The following is an 18,105-nucleotide window of genomic DNA, read 5'->3' on the forward strand; positions in this document are numbered from 1 at the left end:
GCATATTACTAATTTACAAAATCCATTGACCAAAGAATACGTGTTCTTTTGAAATTCACACTAATTCCATATCAATTCCTATAATCGCATGGCTTAACCTCTCTGCTCAAAGCCCAAAAGAGATCACAATTGCAAAACAGAGAACTGTAGAAGTAGCATAAGCTAATACTTATGCAACATTCTGCTAAAAGTAAAAACCCACCCAATAGCTAAGATTAGTTTGCTAAATCTAATTCTTAAGCATCTATTTTAAGTGCACAATTGAGAGTAAATCCCCTCAATTTTATTTTATTTTCACTTGATATCCTTCCTACGCTGTTACTAGTATTGCTTTATTAAATAATTTTATGCCCAAATACAAACCAAATAGCGTCAACGTAAATGATCATGATATATAAAACTATTACGAGAACAAGTTAGAAACTAATAAAGCTATGCTGATCCAGAACCAAAAATACATCCAATCCAGTTCCTTGAAGAAAACAAACAAGCCAAGAACGACCCAAATTAAGATAAACCGGAAAAGAACGAGTGGTGGGTTTACTTGCAGGGGAGCCAGGACTGGAGACACTGGTGTAGGTGCAACATTCAGGTGCCCAAGTCACTCACACGTGAAAGGTGGTTTGGTGGCAATGGCTGGACAACAGCAATTCTTGAAAATGAGGTGGAATATTTGAAGTCTGCTAGATCATAATCCTGCACCAAAATTCAAAATTCATTCCTTAATTGATTTTTGGAGATAAGATAGCACAAAATATTAGGAAGCCAGTCCAAAATTATCCAAACGTGAGTAATTTACGCAAATTACATTTTCACTCTCATCCCTTGTCTTTTCTCTTTGGCCTTGCTATATATGAACGAGTAATAGAACAAAGATTGTTTTGTCAAGTATTCAAATTATTAAAATAATTTAGCTTAATAATAGCACATCAGAAGTCACTAAAAATGTCACACGGAATTGAAAAAGGAGAAGATAAGTATGAGTTATCTAACAACTAATCCAAAAAAAAAGTGAGCATAAGCATTTGAACAAACACCTTGTGTGCTAAACAAACTACCTTGCAAAAATATTTATTATGAGAGAATTGGGGATTTTTCAAGTTATTATTAGAGGTTAAGGAATAGGATTCGGAGAAAGAGTTGCAAATGGCAACGATTTTGAGCAATTGGGGAAAGGTACGGTTTCGCGGCACTGTAAATGGCAATGCTCTCCCACTTCGTCAAGGCTGTTTCTTTTTGGGGATGATTTTTATATAATTTTTAAATGTTAAAATATGAATTGTATCAACGTAATGCTGACCCCTACTTTCAGGCAACTTCAATCACCAAATTATTACCAAATTATTACTAAATATTAACACACCCAATCATTTAATTGTATACAAAAATTTCATATAAGTTAAAACTATTTCAAAACATAGAATATGTCACCTTCTTACAAATATTATTATTTAAAAAAAAAGTTTTTAACTTCTATCTATAGTATGCTTTTGTCTGTCAAATGTTAATTGTCTTCTTACATATCAAAGTAAAATATTTTTAAAATATTTTTTTATTTTTCAATTAATAGATTAAGTAATTTATTAACTTTTTAACAACGGCAAATAAATATTTCTTTTGTTAAGATTAAGATTTGTTTTTTATTTCTTAACCTTCTTTTTCTAAATGTGGTTAAATGCCTTTTCAAATCAAAATAAGCATTATCTAAAATTTTAACTATTTTTTTAATTTTAATTAAATTTAAATTCAATACTTAAAAACAATATTGTATTGCGTATCCCATAATCTAATTCATAACCTCATATTTCTACTTAAACCTTTCAATTCCAATAATAAAACCTTATAAAATAGAGTATTTTAAATTATAAGACTCAATTATTTTAATTATAAGTTTAAAATATAAATAGAAATTATATAAACGAGTTTCATTATCTAAAATAATGTCATTTTTTTAAATTTCTGTTATTAAAGTTCTTTATCTTTTATCTCATATTTTTTTACTCTCTGTCCATATATTTGAAGATTAGATATCACTCAAGTGATCATTGAGGCGAGATCTTTTACTTTAACCGACCAGTTTCTATAAAAGAGTATGTTAATTTATGTTCTTTTTCTGGGTTTGTGCGTTTTTTCCATGTGTGTGAGTTATTTAAGCTTATATGTGACTTTTGAGTCTTCTATAAAACTCTATGTTAATCAATGATTCTAATTGTGTGTCATAATCATGTTCCTATTATTTATGAGAACATATAAGGTAGAATTGTCAAAACGGGCCACCCGACCCGATCCGACCCGGGCTACCACGGGTTGGTCACTTAGTGAGTCAACACAACCCGATTCATTTATTAGTGAGCCAGAATTTGAACCCGGCTTGACCCACCACGGGTTGGTGGGATAAACGGGTTGGCTCATTGGCTTACTTAATTACAATTTTTTTTAAATAAAAAAAATTATAAACTTTCTATAATACAAATCTAAACAAATTTCACTCTCAAATTTCATTTCCAAGTGTTTAATTAATTTTGAAAATAAAAAACTTAAATAATTTTGACAGCTGTAATATAAGATTTTATGTGCGAGTAACTCGCTTAGGACTCTAGGAGTTTGTTGATCATCTATCCGGTAATCTATTATATAACCTTAGTAATCAATTACAAGTCATCTTTGATCATAAAAAACCCAACTTTCTCTCTCCTCATACAAAAACCTAATTTTCTTCATCAAGGATGCCATGTCCACGATTGTTCCTCGAACTTCCTCGTTTCTCCACCAAATCACTTCCCACACTTCTAAAACATCTCTCTAAAAAATTCCTACAAACAGCACTAATTAATTTAGGCGACTTATCCAATAACCTACAAACACTAAGTATTCAATTTATATCTTAATTACTAACAAATATGCAAAACATAATCATTTCAACTATTACACTTTTCATTTAATTGATTACCATGTTCAAGGTGTATGATCCATAATCTACTACATATTATTCACACTTTATTTTTCCTGGTAATAGATTACATTTCTCTATGCAATTGATTATCCTATTCCATTGAATGTTAAAGTTCTTTAATAATCGATTACATCAATATTATATAATTATACAAAATAAAAGAGTTGTGCACCTCCCCTTCAAGACATCTAATTTGAATTTGGATTTTGTTTTGCACCCTCGTAACATTCACAAGGAAGTAGTCAGGCCCGTTACGACTTCCTTTTCAAATACGACAAATCTAGATAATTCTGGGTATAGGACTTCGTTATATAAAAATATTAGGGTGTTACTCCCTCCACCCCCACACGTCTCTTCCTCCACCTTCCCAATTTTCTAAAATGTCAATTATATCCTCTGATTTTACTTTTATTATTTTAATATTTTAATTTATTTAAAACCTTTGATTTACTTCCCTCTGCACCTCTTCCTCTCTTCCATTTCTGTTTACCTTTCTCTCTTCCGTCAAGCTTTTTCTCTTTTCTTCCGTCAAGCCTCATCAACCTTTCACTTCTATTTCTCCATTTCTTTCTTCTTCATTTTCCGGAAGAGCGTTTGTGGAGCAGCCGTTGAGCATTTATAAACTACTGTAAATAAAATAAATCCTAAATAAAATAAAAACGAAACGTAAAAGGAACACTGCCTGGATGGATGACATCCTTCAACGGATGTCAACATCCGTTTAAGGCAAAACGGATGTCGACATCCGTTTCGCCTTAAACGGATGTTGACATCCGTTGAAGGATGTCATCCGTCCAGGCAGTGTTCCTTTACGTTTCATTTTTATTTTACTATTGGCGGCTCATGGGAAGGATTATAGGCTTGCATATTAAAAGGATTATTGGAAGCATTATGGGAAGGGTTTAGGGTTTAGGGTTTAGGGTTTAGGATTATTGGAAGGATTATGACTACGTACCTGGAGAGGAACCACGACAAGGACACTACACCACAAACGCACTGCACCACGTACTGCACCGAGAACAAGAGGAAGATTGCTTGATAATTCTTTTCACGATCACCAAGTTTTGCAGAAAAATATTTTACTCATACAAGGAACTACGTAGGTTATCAGTGAAATATGTTATAAATGAGTAAAATTAAAAAACAATAATTTTAAAAATAAAATTTTATTGAAGGGCAAAATAGTAAAGAAAAGATGGAGGAAGGGGCAAAATAGTAAAGGGGAGGTGGAGAAAGAAGGCCGTGGAGGTGGAGGGAGCAACACCCAAAATATTACCTCCCACACCCGTAGTGATTTTGGAATTTGCCCAAATCCTTAGTTTGTCTAGTATAATTGTCATTAAAAAAAACTGCAAATTCTCTCACAATCATGATTATCATGAGTATATCAATGCATTCCCACACAAATAAATCATTTTCTTATGGAAAAATCATATTTTACATCAAACAATAAAAAGATTTGAATGTCAAGGTAGATTTTGATATACTTTTGTCTTAAATATTTTAAAAATAAAATTAGTTTTTTTTTCATAAACGAAAATTAGATTATGCATCTAAGATGAGAATTTGAAGAATTTATATAAATAAATTACTTCATATTAATTTGTTTATGTATAAAAGAATTTCTAATGAGTGCATTGTTTTATATTTTTTCATTCTTTCCACACACTTTTCCTTTCATTTTTTTTCTACTCTTCTCTCAACCCAATTGACATTAACTTATTTCCGAAAATTGAAGGAAGAGTTGAATACCTAGAATATTCAAAAGATACTATACATGTGTAAGAAAGAAGGAAAGGAAATAAATAGAAAGAACTCACAGCAAGCAACAGCAAGAAATGTTCCTATTAATGACCAATTCAAACTTCAATGTGAGAGAGTGATTGGTCCTTATTTTAGAAGCAAACACTTTTAAATGGTATGGATTTTCTTTTTCTTCCATGGCTAATTTTGGTATATATATATATATATATATATACATACGTACGTACGTATACTTTAGTCTAATCTTAGTTTATAATCAAACACTTTGTTTTTGTAATATGATTTATTGGTTCAAGTAATGCATTGCGTACTTTTCCAGGTAATTATAATTTTTTTCTTCAACTTTCTTAAAGAAACTTTCACAGTGTATTTTCGTTATCTATAGTGAAAATAAGTTTTATGTTCACACACACACACATAATATTTTTTATTCCAAAAAATTACTACAACTTTGGAAAATAAATTTCATTCAATAGAAAAAGTTAAAAGTGTAAAAGTAAAAAAGAAATGTAAAATAATAATTGAAAATCAGACGTCCATTATAGATAATGTTAAAATTATTATTTAAGTAGAAAGTAAATCTTTTATTTTATCTTACAATTAAGTTGCTTCTCTAATTTGATATTAAAGTATATACAATTATTCATAATCTCTTCTAGTCAATATTTGATCTGGGAACATATTACATTTTAGAAAATGGGGACAAACTTCATGCTAATGAACTGGATTAATTAAATTGTATTAGATTTAAATTCCTCTAGTCTAATAATAATGAAGAGAAAACTATATAGCAAGAAAACATCTTCCATTAGAGGAAAATTGTAAGAAAAAATCTTCCATTTTTTATCTGAAGTTTTTGAAACATGGTAAATGTGAAGGTTTTGTATTAATGAGAAAATCAACCATCCCTTGTAATATCTTTTCAAAACAGGTACTGAACATGGGAATGTAGTTTCTCAACTCCATTTCTTGAAATATGTGTTAAATGTCTTATAAAAAAATAAAGTAGAATGGATTAGTTAAGGTGTGTTTATTGAGTCAAACTATGAAGAAGTCTTGAAAAGAATGTGGGGGCTACTATATATTAATGCAAATGTTTAAAGTAAATTACTCTTTATTGCTCCAATGGGAGGGACTAGTCTCTTGTCACAATCTATCTTCTTCTTTGTGTTGCATTTGTTTGCATGGCCAGGGTTTCTACTGGCTAATGAAACAACACACCAGTGCCTAAACACTCATATTAAGAACATAGGTGTTGTTCTTGATTTGGATTCACTAATGGGTAAGCAACAGAAAGTAGCCATGGAAATTGCAGTCCAAGAGTTCAATAGCTTCAGTTGTTCAAAGCTGGAATTGAATATTCAAAATTCCAAGGGGATTTCGGCTAGAGCAATATCCACTGGTAATCTCCTTTCCACCAATTTTTTTCTTCTAAGGAACAAACTGCAACAACAGCATGTATGGTCCCATTAATTTGTCCAGTTTTTTTTTTCTTTCTATGTTGTTTTTTCTCGTGTTTTTTTTTTTGTAAATGATCAATTTGATTCTCCAAATGGTTGTTTTTTGTGATTTCTCTCATGTTTACAAAATTTAAAATTTATACATATATATATATTATATTATATTAAAAGGCTTTTCATCCTTCAAATATTACTAATTGTATTTTAAATTAAATCATACATAAAAAATACAATAGAAAATTAAAATTTAAAATTAATTCAAATCATATATTATATATTAGTTAAATATATAGTTTTAAATTATATAATTAAATATTGAATGGATAACATTTTCTTTTTGTAATTTTGGTAAGAAATAATAGATTGGGGAATAAGAGAAACTAAATTGGTGTTTTAAACTTATATTATTAATAAACTTTATAATTTTTTTAAAACTAATTAAATCAGAATATGAGTTTTAACAAAATAAAAAAAAAATTAAGAATTAAAGATAATAAATGATTCTTTAGATAACATTGTTATAACCAATCATTACATTTGAGCTATTGTCCACTTTGAATCTTTGAAGCTTGTTAAAGTTTTTTTTTCCTTAAGAGACACCTCAAATGGTTGAAGGAAGAAAGTGTATAAGTTGTTATTAATCTCGATTTTTATGCGATGTAGGATTATTGAGTGTATAAGAACAAATCCCCCAATTGAGGGCTAAGAGGGTTTGAGTTTGGGACCTTGTTTTCCTTCCCATAGATATGTTTTAGTAAGTCTAGTAATCCAACATTGCTTAGAAGTCAAGGTTAAGAAAAAATTAAAAATACCTTCCTCCTTCCAATGTGCCTTTTAAGGATAAAACCATAATGAAGCTTCTAGCTCCAAATTAAACAATATCTTAGATGTGGTGATTGACTCTAACAATGTTATTTTAACAAACTTGAGGTTGAAGGATAGAAAGAAAGTTTTAAACCAATTCAAATTTATCTGATTCTACATCCAATTACAATCACCTAAGCTTGAGACAGATTGTTTCCACTATCTTGATAATTTAGATTACAATCATATTTCACATGAAAACATGTAATCACATAATATACAAACTAAACATCTTGAATAACTCTCAAGAAATATCACCTATTATAGAAAGCAACATAAAGACACTAAAGTAGCTATAGAAAGATTCACAAAATGTTTGGAAAGAAGTCATCTAATGTGATGGATATATAAAAAATTTAAGATCACAAAAAATGTGCCACAAAGTCACCATGGTGTCTTGATATGAAAACTTGCACAAAAGAAAAAATTATGCTTCTTATGTTCTTGAAAATTTTCTTGATGTACAGTAAAACTTTTAATAAAAAAGTGTAATTAATTCAAACAAGAAAGCATCATAATTAATTTTTAAACAAACATTTATAAGAAGAATTGATCGATTAAATTTAATGATAACCAACTATATTGTTCTATATTATGTTTGGAAACAAAATTGGTACAGCATAATTGATTACTCCAACATGTAATGGATTAATAAAATGTTAGATCTATAAAACAAGGAGTTTGAATAAATCTATTAAAGGCAATTTTGGAAAACATTTGTGGTAAGCCTATCAAATGCTTTATGGGTCGCCTACTAGTTTTGCAAGTACATTTTCAAGCCTTTTGATTGTTATAGCCAACAAGTTGTACAACATGTGTAATAGAAAGATTAACAATAATAAAAATTTATATTGGTTCACCCCAACTTAGCCTATATTCAATTCTTCAATGCAATTTGTAGAGAGTTTCACTATATAAATAAAATATCAAGTATTATCATTGCCATTGTGAACTTATAATGAGTATATAAAGTCATTTCTAGCTATATAAATACACAATGTCTTTCTATAATATTTACACAAAGTCTCTCCAAACTATCAACTTATACTCCTCTTGATTTCAAGTATAAGTACACAAGGTCTCTACAAAAAAAAACACAGAGGCTCTTCAATCTATACAATAATACAATGTTGTTTGATTACAAGGTTTACTCTCGTTAGAGAGGATATGAAAGATACATTCCTTCCTTTAGAGAATACGACTTCACAATGTGAGAGTTTGCAATTAAGACATATTTCTATTTTATGTCATTTTAAAGGCAAACTATTATTGACACTTTTTCACATGTATGTGGGATTGTTTTTCCATGGGGTTGCTTCATTACATAAGTGTCCAAAAAGTATCATTGAAAGTTGCATGCTATAAATAATCTTGAGTTAGAACTTTTTTAGAGGCTTATGATTAATTATTTACATCCTCTAATTTGTGGTGTGATAAGACAATGAGAACACACTTTTATCTCTGTGATCTCTTTGTATCAACAAAAATACCATAAGAAAAGGATTTCACACATTGATAATGATTAATACTTGTGTCATTGTCCCCATAGAGAGTTTTTCTAAGTTAATTGTAAACTTTCGATTATATGACATCCTAAAGATACATTTAATATAAGGGTCTTTTTCAAGTTTTGTCTATTCTACTTAACTTAGGTCATCTAACAATTAGCACTTTTGTAAGAGTTATGTTTCTCTCTCTCTTCTTCTCCCAAAAATGCCTATCTCCTCTCTTCTACTCACTTATAATAATATATTTTATCCTAATTTATTACATTATTATTATTATTATCATCATCATCATCATCATCATCTAATAATAATATCTAATTACATCCACTAATATCTTAAGATATCTTTTAATTAGCAATATCTCAAAATATCTTTTAAAACGTTTAATAATAATATCTCTTTTAATCTTTAAACCCATTAAGATTATATCTTCTATTTTCATTTAACTAATTTTTAAAATAAAAACAACTAAATCTTCTAAAATATTTACATAATATCTTTTCATTAATTTTTCATATTATTTAATTTGCATGTTTTTCCTTTTTACACCTCCCTAATTTAATTTTTTGCACCTAATCAATAAAAGGTAAAAAACCCTTTTGCCCCTAGGCAAAAATATAAATAAAATAAAACAAAACAAATAACATAACAATTATGTTCTTACAAAAGTGTATACTCAAGAACACTAATTTCCAAATGAAAATCCAAAGTCTCAAAACTTCTTTCTTTTTAAAACCTCTATTTTCCCGGATCTTACAACACGGGATCACTCACCATGTAGAAGGCCATCACATTGACAAACATACCCTTAAATGCTCGTCTGGATCAGTTGACTTGTCATACTTTTTAAAACATCGGGAGCATCCCCCGCTTGGGCATGGATGTCTCCATGATTGCTGGGGTAAAAGGTAACACACTAATAGTGTGAATCGTCTTGGCCGGTTGCTCCATCTACTTGTATAGGTTCGACAGGATAGGACTATCTAAGACTAAATGCTAGGTTGTTTTCTCCTGACATGTGATCATGTTCTCGACCCTCAATGCCGCTAACTCCGCTTCGTGCACCTTTGCATTTCTTGAATCTGGCGCTGCATCTCCTTGATCAGCTTCATAGGATCTTGTTGTTTGTCCAACTCTCCTGGTGTAGTTGTGCTCATGTTTCTTATGATTACCATTGGGTTGTCTTCTATTTCCTCGGGTAATGTTTCGCTTATAGGGTCGAGGTTATATGTTTATTATATTATGGGTCTTAATGTCCAAATCTTTGTCTTTGTCATTTTTCGTCTGAAATGTCCATTTGATCAAACTAGGAGATTATCTGTCTAAGTTATTCTGATGACAAAGTTAGTGATCGTTCGACAATTATAACAATTAATGTGTATTAAATACAATCATATATCTCTTTACCTCAAACCTGTTTTATAATTTTCATTACAAACCAATTGTCAATGATTATACTTTTCTTTGAATAATTAGCGTTAATAATAATCTTGTGATAATAAGATTGTTTAACACTAAACGACCGTCTGTTCTCTCGCATACGGTCATACAATATAAATTATTCAAATAATTGATAATTTACCCACCTAATAGATTATATCATTTCAAATATAAAACTGAAATTGTGATATTTAATCGATCAATATACTCTATAATTAATTATTTTTTTTGCAAATCAATGCATGTGTTCAAAGTAAGATGATTGATTGATTATTTTAAAGTCTAGCCAATTAATTTTTCAAATAACATATACTGATGAACAAAATAATTGATTATTCATTTAAGATAATACTATATATTTAAAGATAATCAATTATTGTAAGTTTTAATATACTGATGAAAAAATAATTGATTTTTCACTTAAGATAATATACTATATACTTAATATAATGAATTATTGTAAGTTTTAATCAATTAAACCAACACACAAAATAAAAGAGAGCATTACCATTAGAAACATGTATATAAAAAACATGATCAACACCAGTGGCAGAATCGGATAAAATTTTAGGGATGTCAAAACAGATTTTTTATATATAAATTATTTTTTCCTTTTTTGTTTTCATTTTGTCTACTAAAAAGGTATAATAAAAAAAATATGATTATTATTAATCATACCATAAAATAATCATAAAAATCTATAATTAATGTAGATGCACTATTTTCATCTTCATCACAAGCCTTCTTTTTGAAAAAAGAATTGATTATTTTGCTCGTTATTATAATGTTTTTAATATAAATTTATCTCTCACTTATTTAGAAAAGAATGAATTTATACATCGAGTGATACATAGTAAACAAGTTTATTACATGCAAAAGGAAAAACAAATTGTTTGGAAAAAAGAATAGAAAGATGAGATATTGATCGGTCAAAAATATTGTTAACTCTTCAATTTCTCCTTAGTGTAATTTGATTTCGTAAAGGATGTGAGATTGTAGTGAAATTTGAGATAGAAAGGAAGAGGTGAGAAAGAGAAGGAGATACACCAAAGAAAGAAGAAAAACTCGAGGTTAGGTTGCGCGTGAGGTTTTGAAAGAAGTTTTAAAAAGTTAATATAAATAATATAATAATATATAAATATAATTTTAAAATACGTATACAAAATTAAATAAAAAACTTTAGGAAACGGTGACCCTCGTGTGATATAGAAAGGTCTACTACTTATCAACACATGTGTACATAATAGATAACATCAAACAAATATCAAAGAACATTTTCATAAAAAATGCTTAGTTTACTCTATATATTGACGAAAACTTATCCTTAGAAAAATGTTTGGTGAAGATATCAACATTATTAACATTTACGTATTTTGTGATACAATTCCCCTCGGCTACATGGGCTCTAATGATATAATGCCTAATTTGTTTATGTTTTTATCTTAGAATGCATGATGCAATTTCTAGATTGATGAATTTTGTACTGTCATGTTTGAATGAAATGTAAATAAAGAAAAAAAATACAGAAAGTCTTAGGTTTTTGTTGATGGATCGACAAATGTATCAAATCACACAAATAATATAAAATGGTAAGACCAAATATCGTGTCTCAAGAAACTCTAGACACTAGACAATCATGTGATAACTCGATTAATTAAGACTTAGAGAAAACAAGATCATTGGTTTCAGGTGCAAAGACAGAAAATTAAAAAAAATGCAGTTTGATCAATAGCAGAATAACACATTGATGAACGGATGTTGTTTTTAATATGAGATGAGTAGGTTATTGGGGTTAGATTTCACCAAGTTCACTCTCATGTATGTAAGAATTCTTCTTTATGTATTAATGTTAACGTCACTCACTAAGTCACTTAAACCCGATCCCTCGACGAAATAAATTTGTCCTTAATCACTAGTTCATGCAATTCCTAGCATTCGTAGTAATTAAATGTGAATATCAAGAGCTTTAAGACGACCAAGACTCATACCCTAATCTCTGAGAAATATTACTCTTGGGAGTAATTCAACAAGAACCTGAATTGTAAGGAACCTCCCAGCACTCATGCAATTCATAAATCATGCTATTGATTGAGTTAAACAAAGCAAGCGTTGTAACAGATGAATTACTTTAACAATTAATGAAAAAACATATATTATTAAGAATCAATTCAAATACATGAGTTCACAATGTTACATCATCCCCCAACAACAAATAGTGTTTAGTTCACCATAGACATGGTGAAAATAGATGAATGATGGAGAAGAATGAGATAGAAAAACCCTAAAAGTAGAAGATGGAAGCTCATCCAAATCTGTCTCTAGAGACTAAAAGAGTGTGCTGCTGCACTCCCTCTGCCAAAGATACAAAACCTAGGGCGTCTGGGTCCTTTAAATAGAGTCGAATCAAAATAAAAATAAGGTCCGGCCCATGTCGCTGGCGCTCAAGCGCCCTAAGTGGGGCGCCCGGGCGTTGAACGGTACTTTCTGGCGCTTAATCACCCAAAAGGGACGCCCAGGCGATGTGCGGTGCACTTCTGGCGCTCAAGCCTCCCTGAGGGGCGCCTAACCCTCACGGATTTTTTCAGCACTGCGTTTTTTTCTCTTTTTCTGCAGTTATGCTCGCTCCTTGAGTTCCGACTCCTTCATACTTTGACTCCTTTTCCAAATCACTTCATTAACCTACTAAAACAAGGGAATTTAGTCATAAAATCATTAAGTTCAACCTCAACTCTCTTATGCACACAACTTAACAGAAAATCATGATTTCAAGCAAGTTTCTAAGTAGAAAAAGGTGCATTTAGTATCAAAATTACATCACAGATAACAATATTTTCAACCGTTATCAGTCTTTTGTTTCATTTGAAGGATCAATAAAAAAGGATTTACTCTACTTTCGTGGCAAAAAAATTGACACATGCTTCTTTCATTAAATGTCATGAAACTAATGATCATTCATAATATTTTAAGGTTGTGAGAGATAAATCGATGGATAAAGAAAATTGTAGAGATAATAGAATATGAAAGTAGTAGTGGAAAGTAGTATATTTTGTAGTTGTGTGTAAGTTGTTGATATGCATCAACTCATAGTGTACATAAGTATTTATATACTACATCTCGCCTATGTGATTCTTTTTATAAAATTTTAACTATAAACTTTTAAAATATTCTAGATTTTTATTTATGTAAAATGTTATTAATTTCTTCTCTTATCAAAAGTTTTTCTGCGTTGTTCTAAAATTTACATTATATTTGAATACTTATATCTTAGACTTTTCTATATTGTTTTAAGAAGCATCCTTGCATATAACAAATATATATAAAACTTAAAAAATTACCTCTGAGACTTAGTTCCTTTATAATTTTTTGATATCCTTTTAATAACTACTAGATGTTCTATGTAATGGTTAGATAAATAATAACAACCGTACACTATGTTCATAAATCTTTAACCCTAATTTAATTATAAGTGTGTGATTTTAATTGAGCTTACAAAAGGTTGAGGTTTGTTCAATTACAAACCAACTTAATTAGCAAAGAAAAATTTCAAGTTGGATATATAATGGTTAAATTATTTCATAATTCTATAAATTGTTTGATAAATTTTAATTAGATCTTTGAATTTTCATTTATTTTTTAATTGAGTTCTTTTGTCTGACTGTTGTTATGACACTGTTAAAATGAAACATTGTAACATTGTGATGGTTTTATATGTATAGCTTTGAATCTCACACAGAGCAAGCAAGTGCTTGCCCTCATTGGAACAATAACACACAATGAAGCAATAATTGCAAGTGAGTTAAATGACACTATAAAGAATATTCCTATACTGTCTCTAACTTCCCCCATATCCAACATGGAGATGTTGTCTCCACAATTGCCAAACTTCATCCAATTTGGCAATGATATCAAGATTCATATGCAATGCATTTCAGCCATTGTAGGAGAATTCAGATGGAGAAAGGTGACAACAATCTATGAACTCAATAACATGTTTTCCTTTGATCCAGAAATGGTACTTGACCTCTCCTATTCTCTTAGACTTGTTGGCTCTCAGATTGATGATCATTTACCGTTCCCTTCATTGCCCTACCTCTCAGACCCAAAATCTACCATTGAAAATGGGCTTAAAAAGCTTAAAAGAAAAAGTAACAGGGTCTTCTTGATTCTGCAATCTTCTTTGGAGATGGCTAACATACTATTTGAGAAAGCAAAACAAATGGGTTTGATGGAAAAAGATTCTGTTTGGGTTATCCCAGATGGGGTTGCTAGCCTTCTTGATTCGGTTAACTCAACTGTTATCATTAACATGCAAGGAGTTATTGGATTTAAGACACATTTCATTGAAACAAGTGAAAAATTTAGGAGATTCAAGTTTAAATTTCGAAGAAGGTTCGCGTTGGAGTTCGCTGAAGAAGATAATATTAGCCCGAGTTTCTTTGCACTACAATCGTATGATGCAACTTGGGTTGTTGCTCAAGCTACAAGGAAATCACAGTGGAAGTTTAACCTTGAACAATTATCTAAAACTAATCTCTCCAACAATAGAAAATTACAACAATCACCAATCTTCAGCATAATTAATGTGATAGGTAAAAGCTACAGAGAGTTGGGATTATGGTCTCCAGAACTAGGTTTGACAAAAAGCCTTGTTACAGAACAACTACCAGAGATAATGAAGACACATGGTGCTTCAACTAAAGTTTTGAGTACAATTTATTGGCCAGGTGGCTTGCAGTTTGTTCCTAAGGGATGGACTCACAACACTGAGGAGAAGATATTGCAAATAGCAGTGCCTGCAAATGGTGCCTTTCATCAATTTGTAAATGTGACATATGATCAAAACACAAATAACACTTATATTACCGGTTTCTCAATTGATGTCTTCAAAGCAGCCATTAATACTTTGCCTTATGACTTGAATTACACATTTGTTCCCTTCAATGGTTCTTATGATGAAATGGTAGAGAAAGTCTACAATAAGGTATGGTAGCAATTAACTAGTACCAACAATCACATTTCTTATTTCTTACATTTTTTTTCCTTCTTTTACAATTTTGTATTTCATATAGTGCAAATCTTAAATTTTTTCTGGAATAGACATTGGATGCTGCTGTCGGAGATACATCAATAATGGCATACAGATATCATTTAGTGGACTTCTCACAACCATATCTTGAATCTGGCCTGAACATGGTGGTTCCAGAGCAATCAAAAAAATCAAAGGAAGCATGGATGTTTTTTGATGCCTTCACGAAAGAGATGTGGTTGATGATGACAACACTGCACATTTTTGTTGGATTGGTCATTTGGTTGATTGAGAGGCAAGTTAATGCAGAACTAAAAGGATTGGGGTCCATGCTTTGGTTTTTAGTCACTGTAATATTCTATGCACATAGTAAGTCCTCTAACACAAAGTTCAACTTCATAAGAGTAACTTTCCTTTCTTAGAGAGTGTGAATACTCATTTGAGGTACTTGAGATGGTAATTGAAACATAGTAAGAAGCAAAAAAATTATATTTGTTTCCTCAGCAATATTCACCATACATATGACATGATACTAATCAAAGATTTTCTATCACAATCCTATCCCTAATACTTGGAACATTTCCAAATCTAATAATGTGCAGGAGAACCAATTAGAAGCCCTTTGGCTCGAACTGTAATGGCACCATGGTTATTCGTTATCCTCATTGCAACCAGTACTTTCACAGCAAGTTTGACTTCAATGATGACTTTTTCACAGCTAGTGCCATCTGTTTTAGATATCCAAACCCTTCAGAAAAGAAATTCCCCGGTTGGTTGTAATGGAAATTCATTCATTGTGAAGTATTTGACTGAGGTACTAAATTTCAAGCCAGAGAACATCAGAAAAATTTACTCTGTAAGTGATTACCCTAAGGCCTTTCAAAATAAGTATATTGAAGCAGCTTTCCTTAGTACGCCTCATACAAAGGTATTTCTGGCAAAGTACTCATGCAAGGGTCTCATCAAAGCAGGCAACACTTTCAAGCTTGGTGGCATAGGTTTTGTGGGTCTCTCTCCCTCATTATTTCCTTTCCATTTTATGATATGTTTGGTACTGTAGTGGAAAATAAGGTAATTGTAAGGGAAACTTGAAATTTAAACATAATGATTGTTTTCTTGTATTAACTGTCAATATTAACAATCATTATCTTACGTGCACTCCCCAGTTCTCATTCCTACCAAACCTAGACACCTTTTTAACATTGCATATGCTATTTTTTAAAAGAACTTTTCCCTATTTTTGAAAATTGTACATTTTGTGTTTCATTACTCAGGTATTTCCAAAGGGTTCCAATCTGGCTGCCGACATATCTGAGGCATTGCTGAAAGTGATAGAGAGTGGAGAGATAGAAGAACTAGAAAAAGAGATGTTAGGAGGCAATTCAACTTGCTCTCCTTTACAGAACAAAATGAAAGATGGGTCATCAACAGGATTTGAACCTTTCCTTGGCCTATTTTGCATATGTGCTGTTGTTTCTATTTTAGCATTGTTATATAATATGATTTGTGTGTTCATGAATGATGTAGAGACATTCACTAACTATATACATGTAACATTGACACCATTGAGGAGAATCTATATATGGACAAGTGCATCTTTTACATGGATTTGTTCAACACTACAATGGGGGAGTATTAGAAGTGTAATTACTACCACAATAACAAGAAATGCAGAGGAGACTACCATTAATAGTCAACAAAGTACGATGACTGTTGAGGTCACTGATGTTGTATTGGCTTCTCATTCTTCCTAAGCTACTAATTTTTCATATTGTTGTACAAAACATTCTAGTACTAAAGACTTTAATGATTTCAATGCACATTTTTTTTGTGATACCTTGACAATATGATGTTATGATATACAAAGATAAAAAGATTTATGCACCAAATTATGAAGGAGTAATCCATGAAAATAGTGGAAGAGGTTTATTATTGTTTTTTACAAAAAAATTGAGAGGTTAAAGTCCTATGTAACATATTTCTTGTTACTTTGTGGTTTCTTTCTACTTTACCTCCCTCCCAAACAAAAAGAAAAATGTTATTTGACGGGTGTTCAAAAAATTTTCAATAATGGAGTTTTTCTATAAATGACTACTCTCAAATACTGGTGAAATGTGAAAAAATATTCCAACTCATTAGTCGGGGCAAAATTGATTACATAAAGCTCTCATGGAATTTATAGAATATAGAATATAAGGTTTATTGAATATTTATATTAAGTTGTAAATCTAGAGGGTATGTTTGGGGAACCTTATAGTAGATAAAATAAAATGAAGAAAAATTGAGAAAGAGAACTACATGAATTTTTCTATAATATAAAGCTAGCTTATGATGATAATATTTATTATCGTAGAAACAGTTCTAAAAAACAAGACAAAGCAAAACTTACTAAGGATAACCTGTCATATATCGAGCATAAAAGAGTGGTGAGGTAAACATTGACCAGACTATTTCAATCAAGTGAGGTTAAAGAAGGCTAGAGGAAGCCAAGATAGGAGAGAACCTATCCTAAGGGTGGCTCACAAAGTTGAGAGGAAATATCATCAAAGTTTCTTTACTATTCGTGAGCATTTTTTACAAGAGGGATATTTCTCTATTTATAGAATCAAATGAGAGCCAAGCTTCTTCAATAGAAAAGGGAAATTCATAAAGGATATTTGAATTTTGGAGTCAAAAGAGAGTATGTCTCTACTGTCTGTGACTTGCCTATGTGGCAAGGTAATGCTTCTCACATGAAGAAGGCGCATAACATACCACATGGAAAGCACTCGATGGACAATCAGGGTTGCTTGAGGCCCAAGCTAGCTCAAATAACCCGAATTTACACATCTTACACACAAACCCACAATTTCTAAGGCTATATTATTCTACTAAGCCCATTGGCTAGAGGTATGTGATCATCCCCTCCTTCTTGAGCAGGATTTGACCTCAAATTTGAAGGGTTGCCTCATCATTAGTTCCACCAGTAAAAGGATTAAGGTAAGTGACATTAAAGGTGGCGTTAACTTCGTACTCTTTAGGTAGGTTGAACTTATACACACTATTATTCACTCTTCATTAGTGTGAAACAAGGCCTTCCATGTCACGTGT

General features: G+C 30.9%; 1 protein-coding gene across 1 annotated transcript; it reads left to right on the forward strand.

The window, feature by feature from the left end:
* The first annotated feature begins 5,842 nt into the window (after nucleotides 1-5,842).
* LOC108327463 (glutamate receptor 2.5) lies at nucleotides 5,843-16,769 on the forward strand. The gene is made up of 5 exons (XM_017561159.1): nucleotides 5,843-6,119; nucleotides 13,706-14,970; nucleotides 15,087-15,384; nucleotides 15,618-16,018; nucleotides 16,290-16,769. The coding sequence occupies exons 1-5, from the start codon at nucleotides 5,843-5,845 to the stop codon at nucleotides 16,767-16,769; spliced, it is 2,721 nt and encodes a 906-aa protein (XP_017416648.1).
* The last annotated feature ends 1,336 nt before the right edge of the window (nucleotides 16,770-18,105 follow it).

The sequence above is a fragment of the Vigna angularis genome, chromosome 2 (genome assembly GCF_016808095.1).
Source record: "Vigna angularis cultivar LongXiaoDou No.4 chromosome 2, ASM1680809v1, whole genome shotgun sequence".
Classification (NCBI taxonomy): Eukaryota; Viridiplantae; Streptophyta; class Magnoliopsida; order Fabales; family Fabaceae; genus Vigna; species Vigna angularis.

Bases quoted from the DNA above. Each gene is read 5' to 3' on its own strand.
- LOC108327463 (XM_017561159.1), top strand. From the start codon at position 5,843: ATGGGAGGGACTAGTCTCTTGTCACAATCTATCTTCTTCTTTGTGTTG. The intron at 6,120-13,705 runs GTAATCTCCTTT...TTATATGTATAG, and splicing joins GGCTAGAGCAATATCCACTG to CTTTGAATCTCACACAGAGC. The intron at 14,971-15,086 runs GTATGGTAGCAA...TTTCTGGAATAG, and splicing joins TAGAGAAAGTCTACAATAAG to ACATTGGATGCTGCTGTCGG.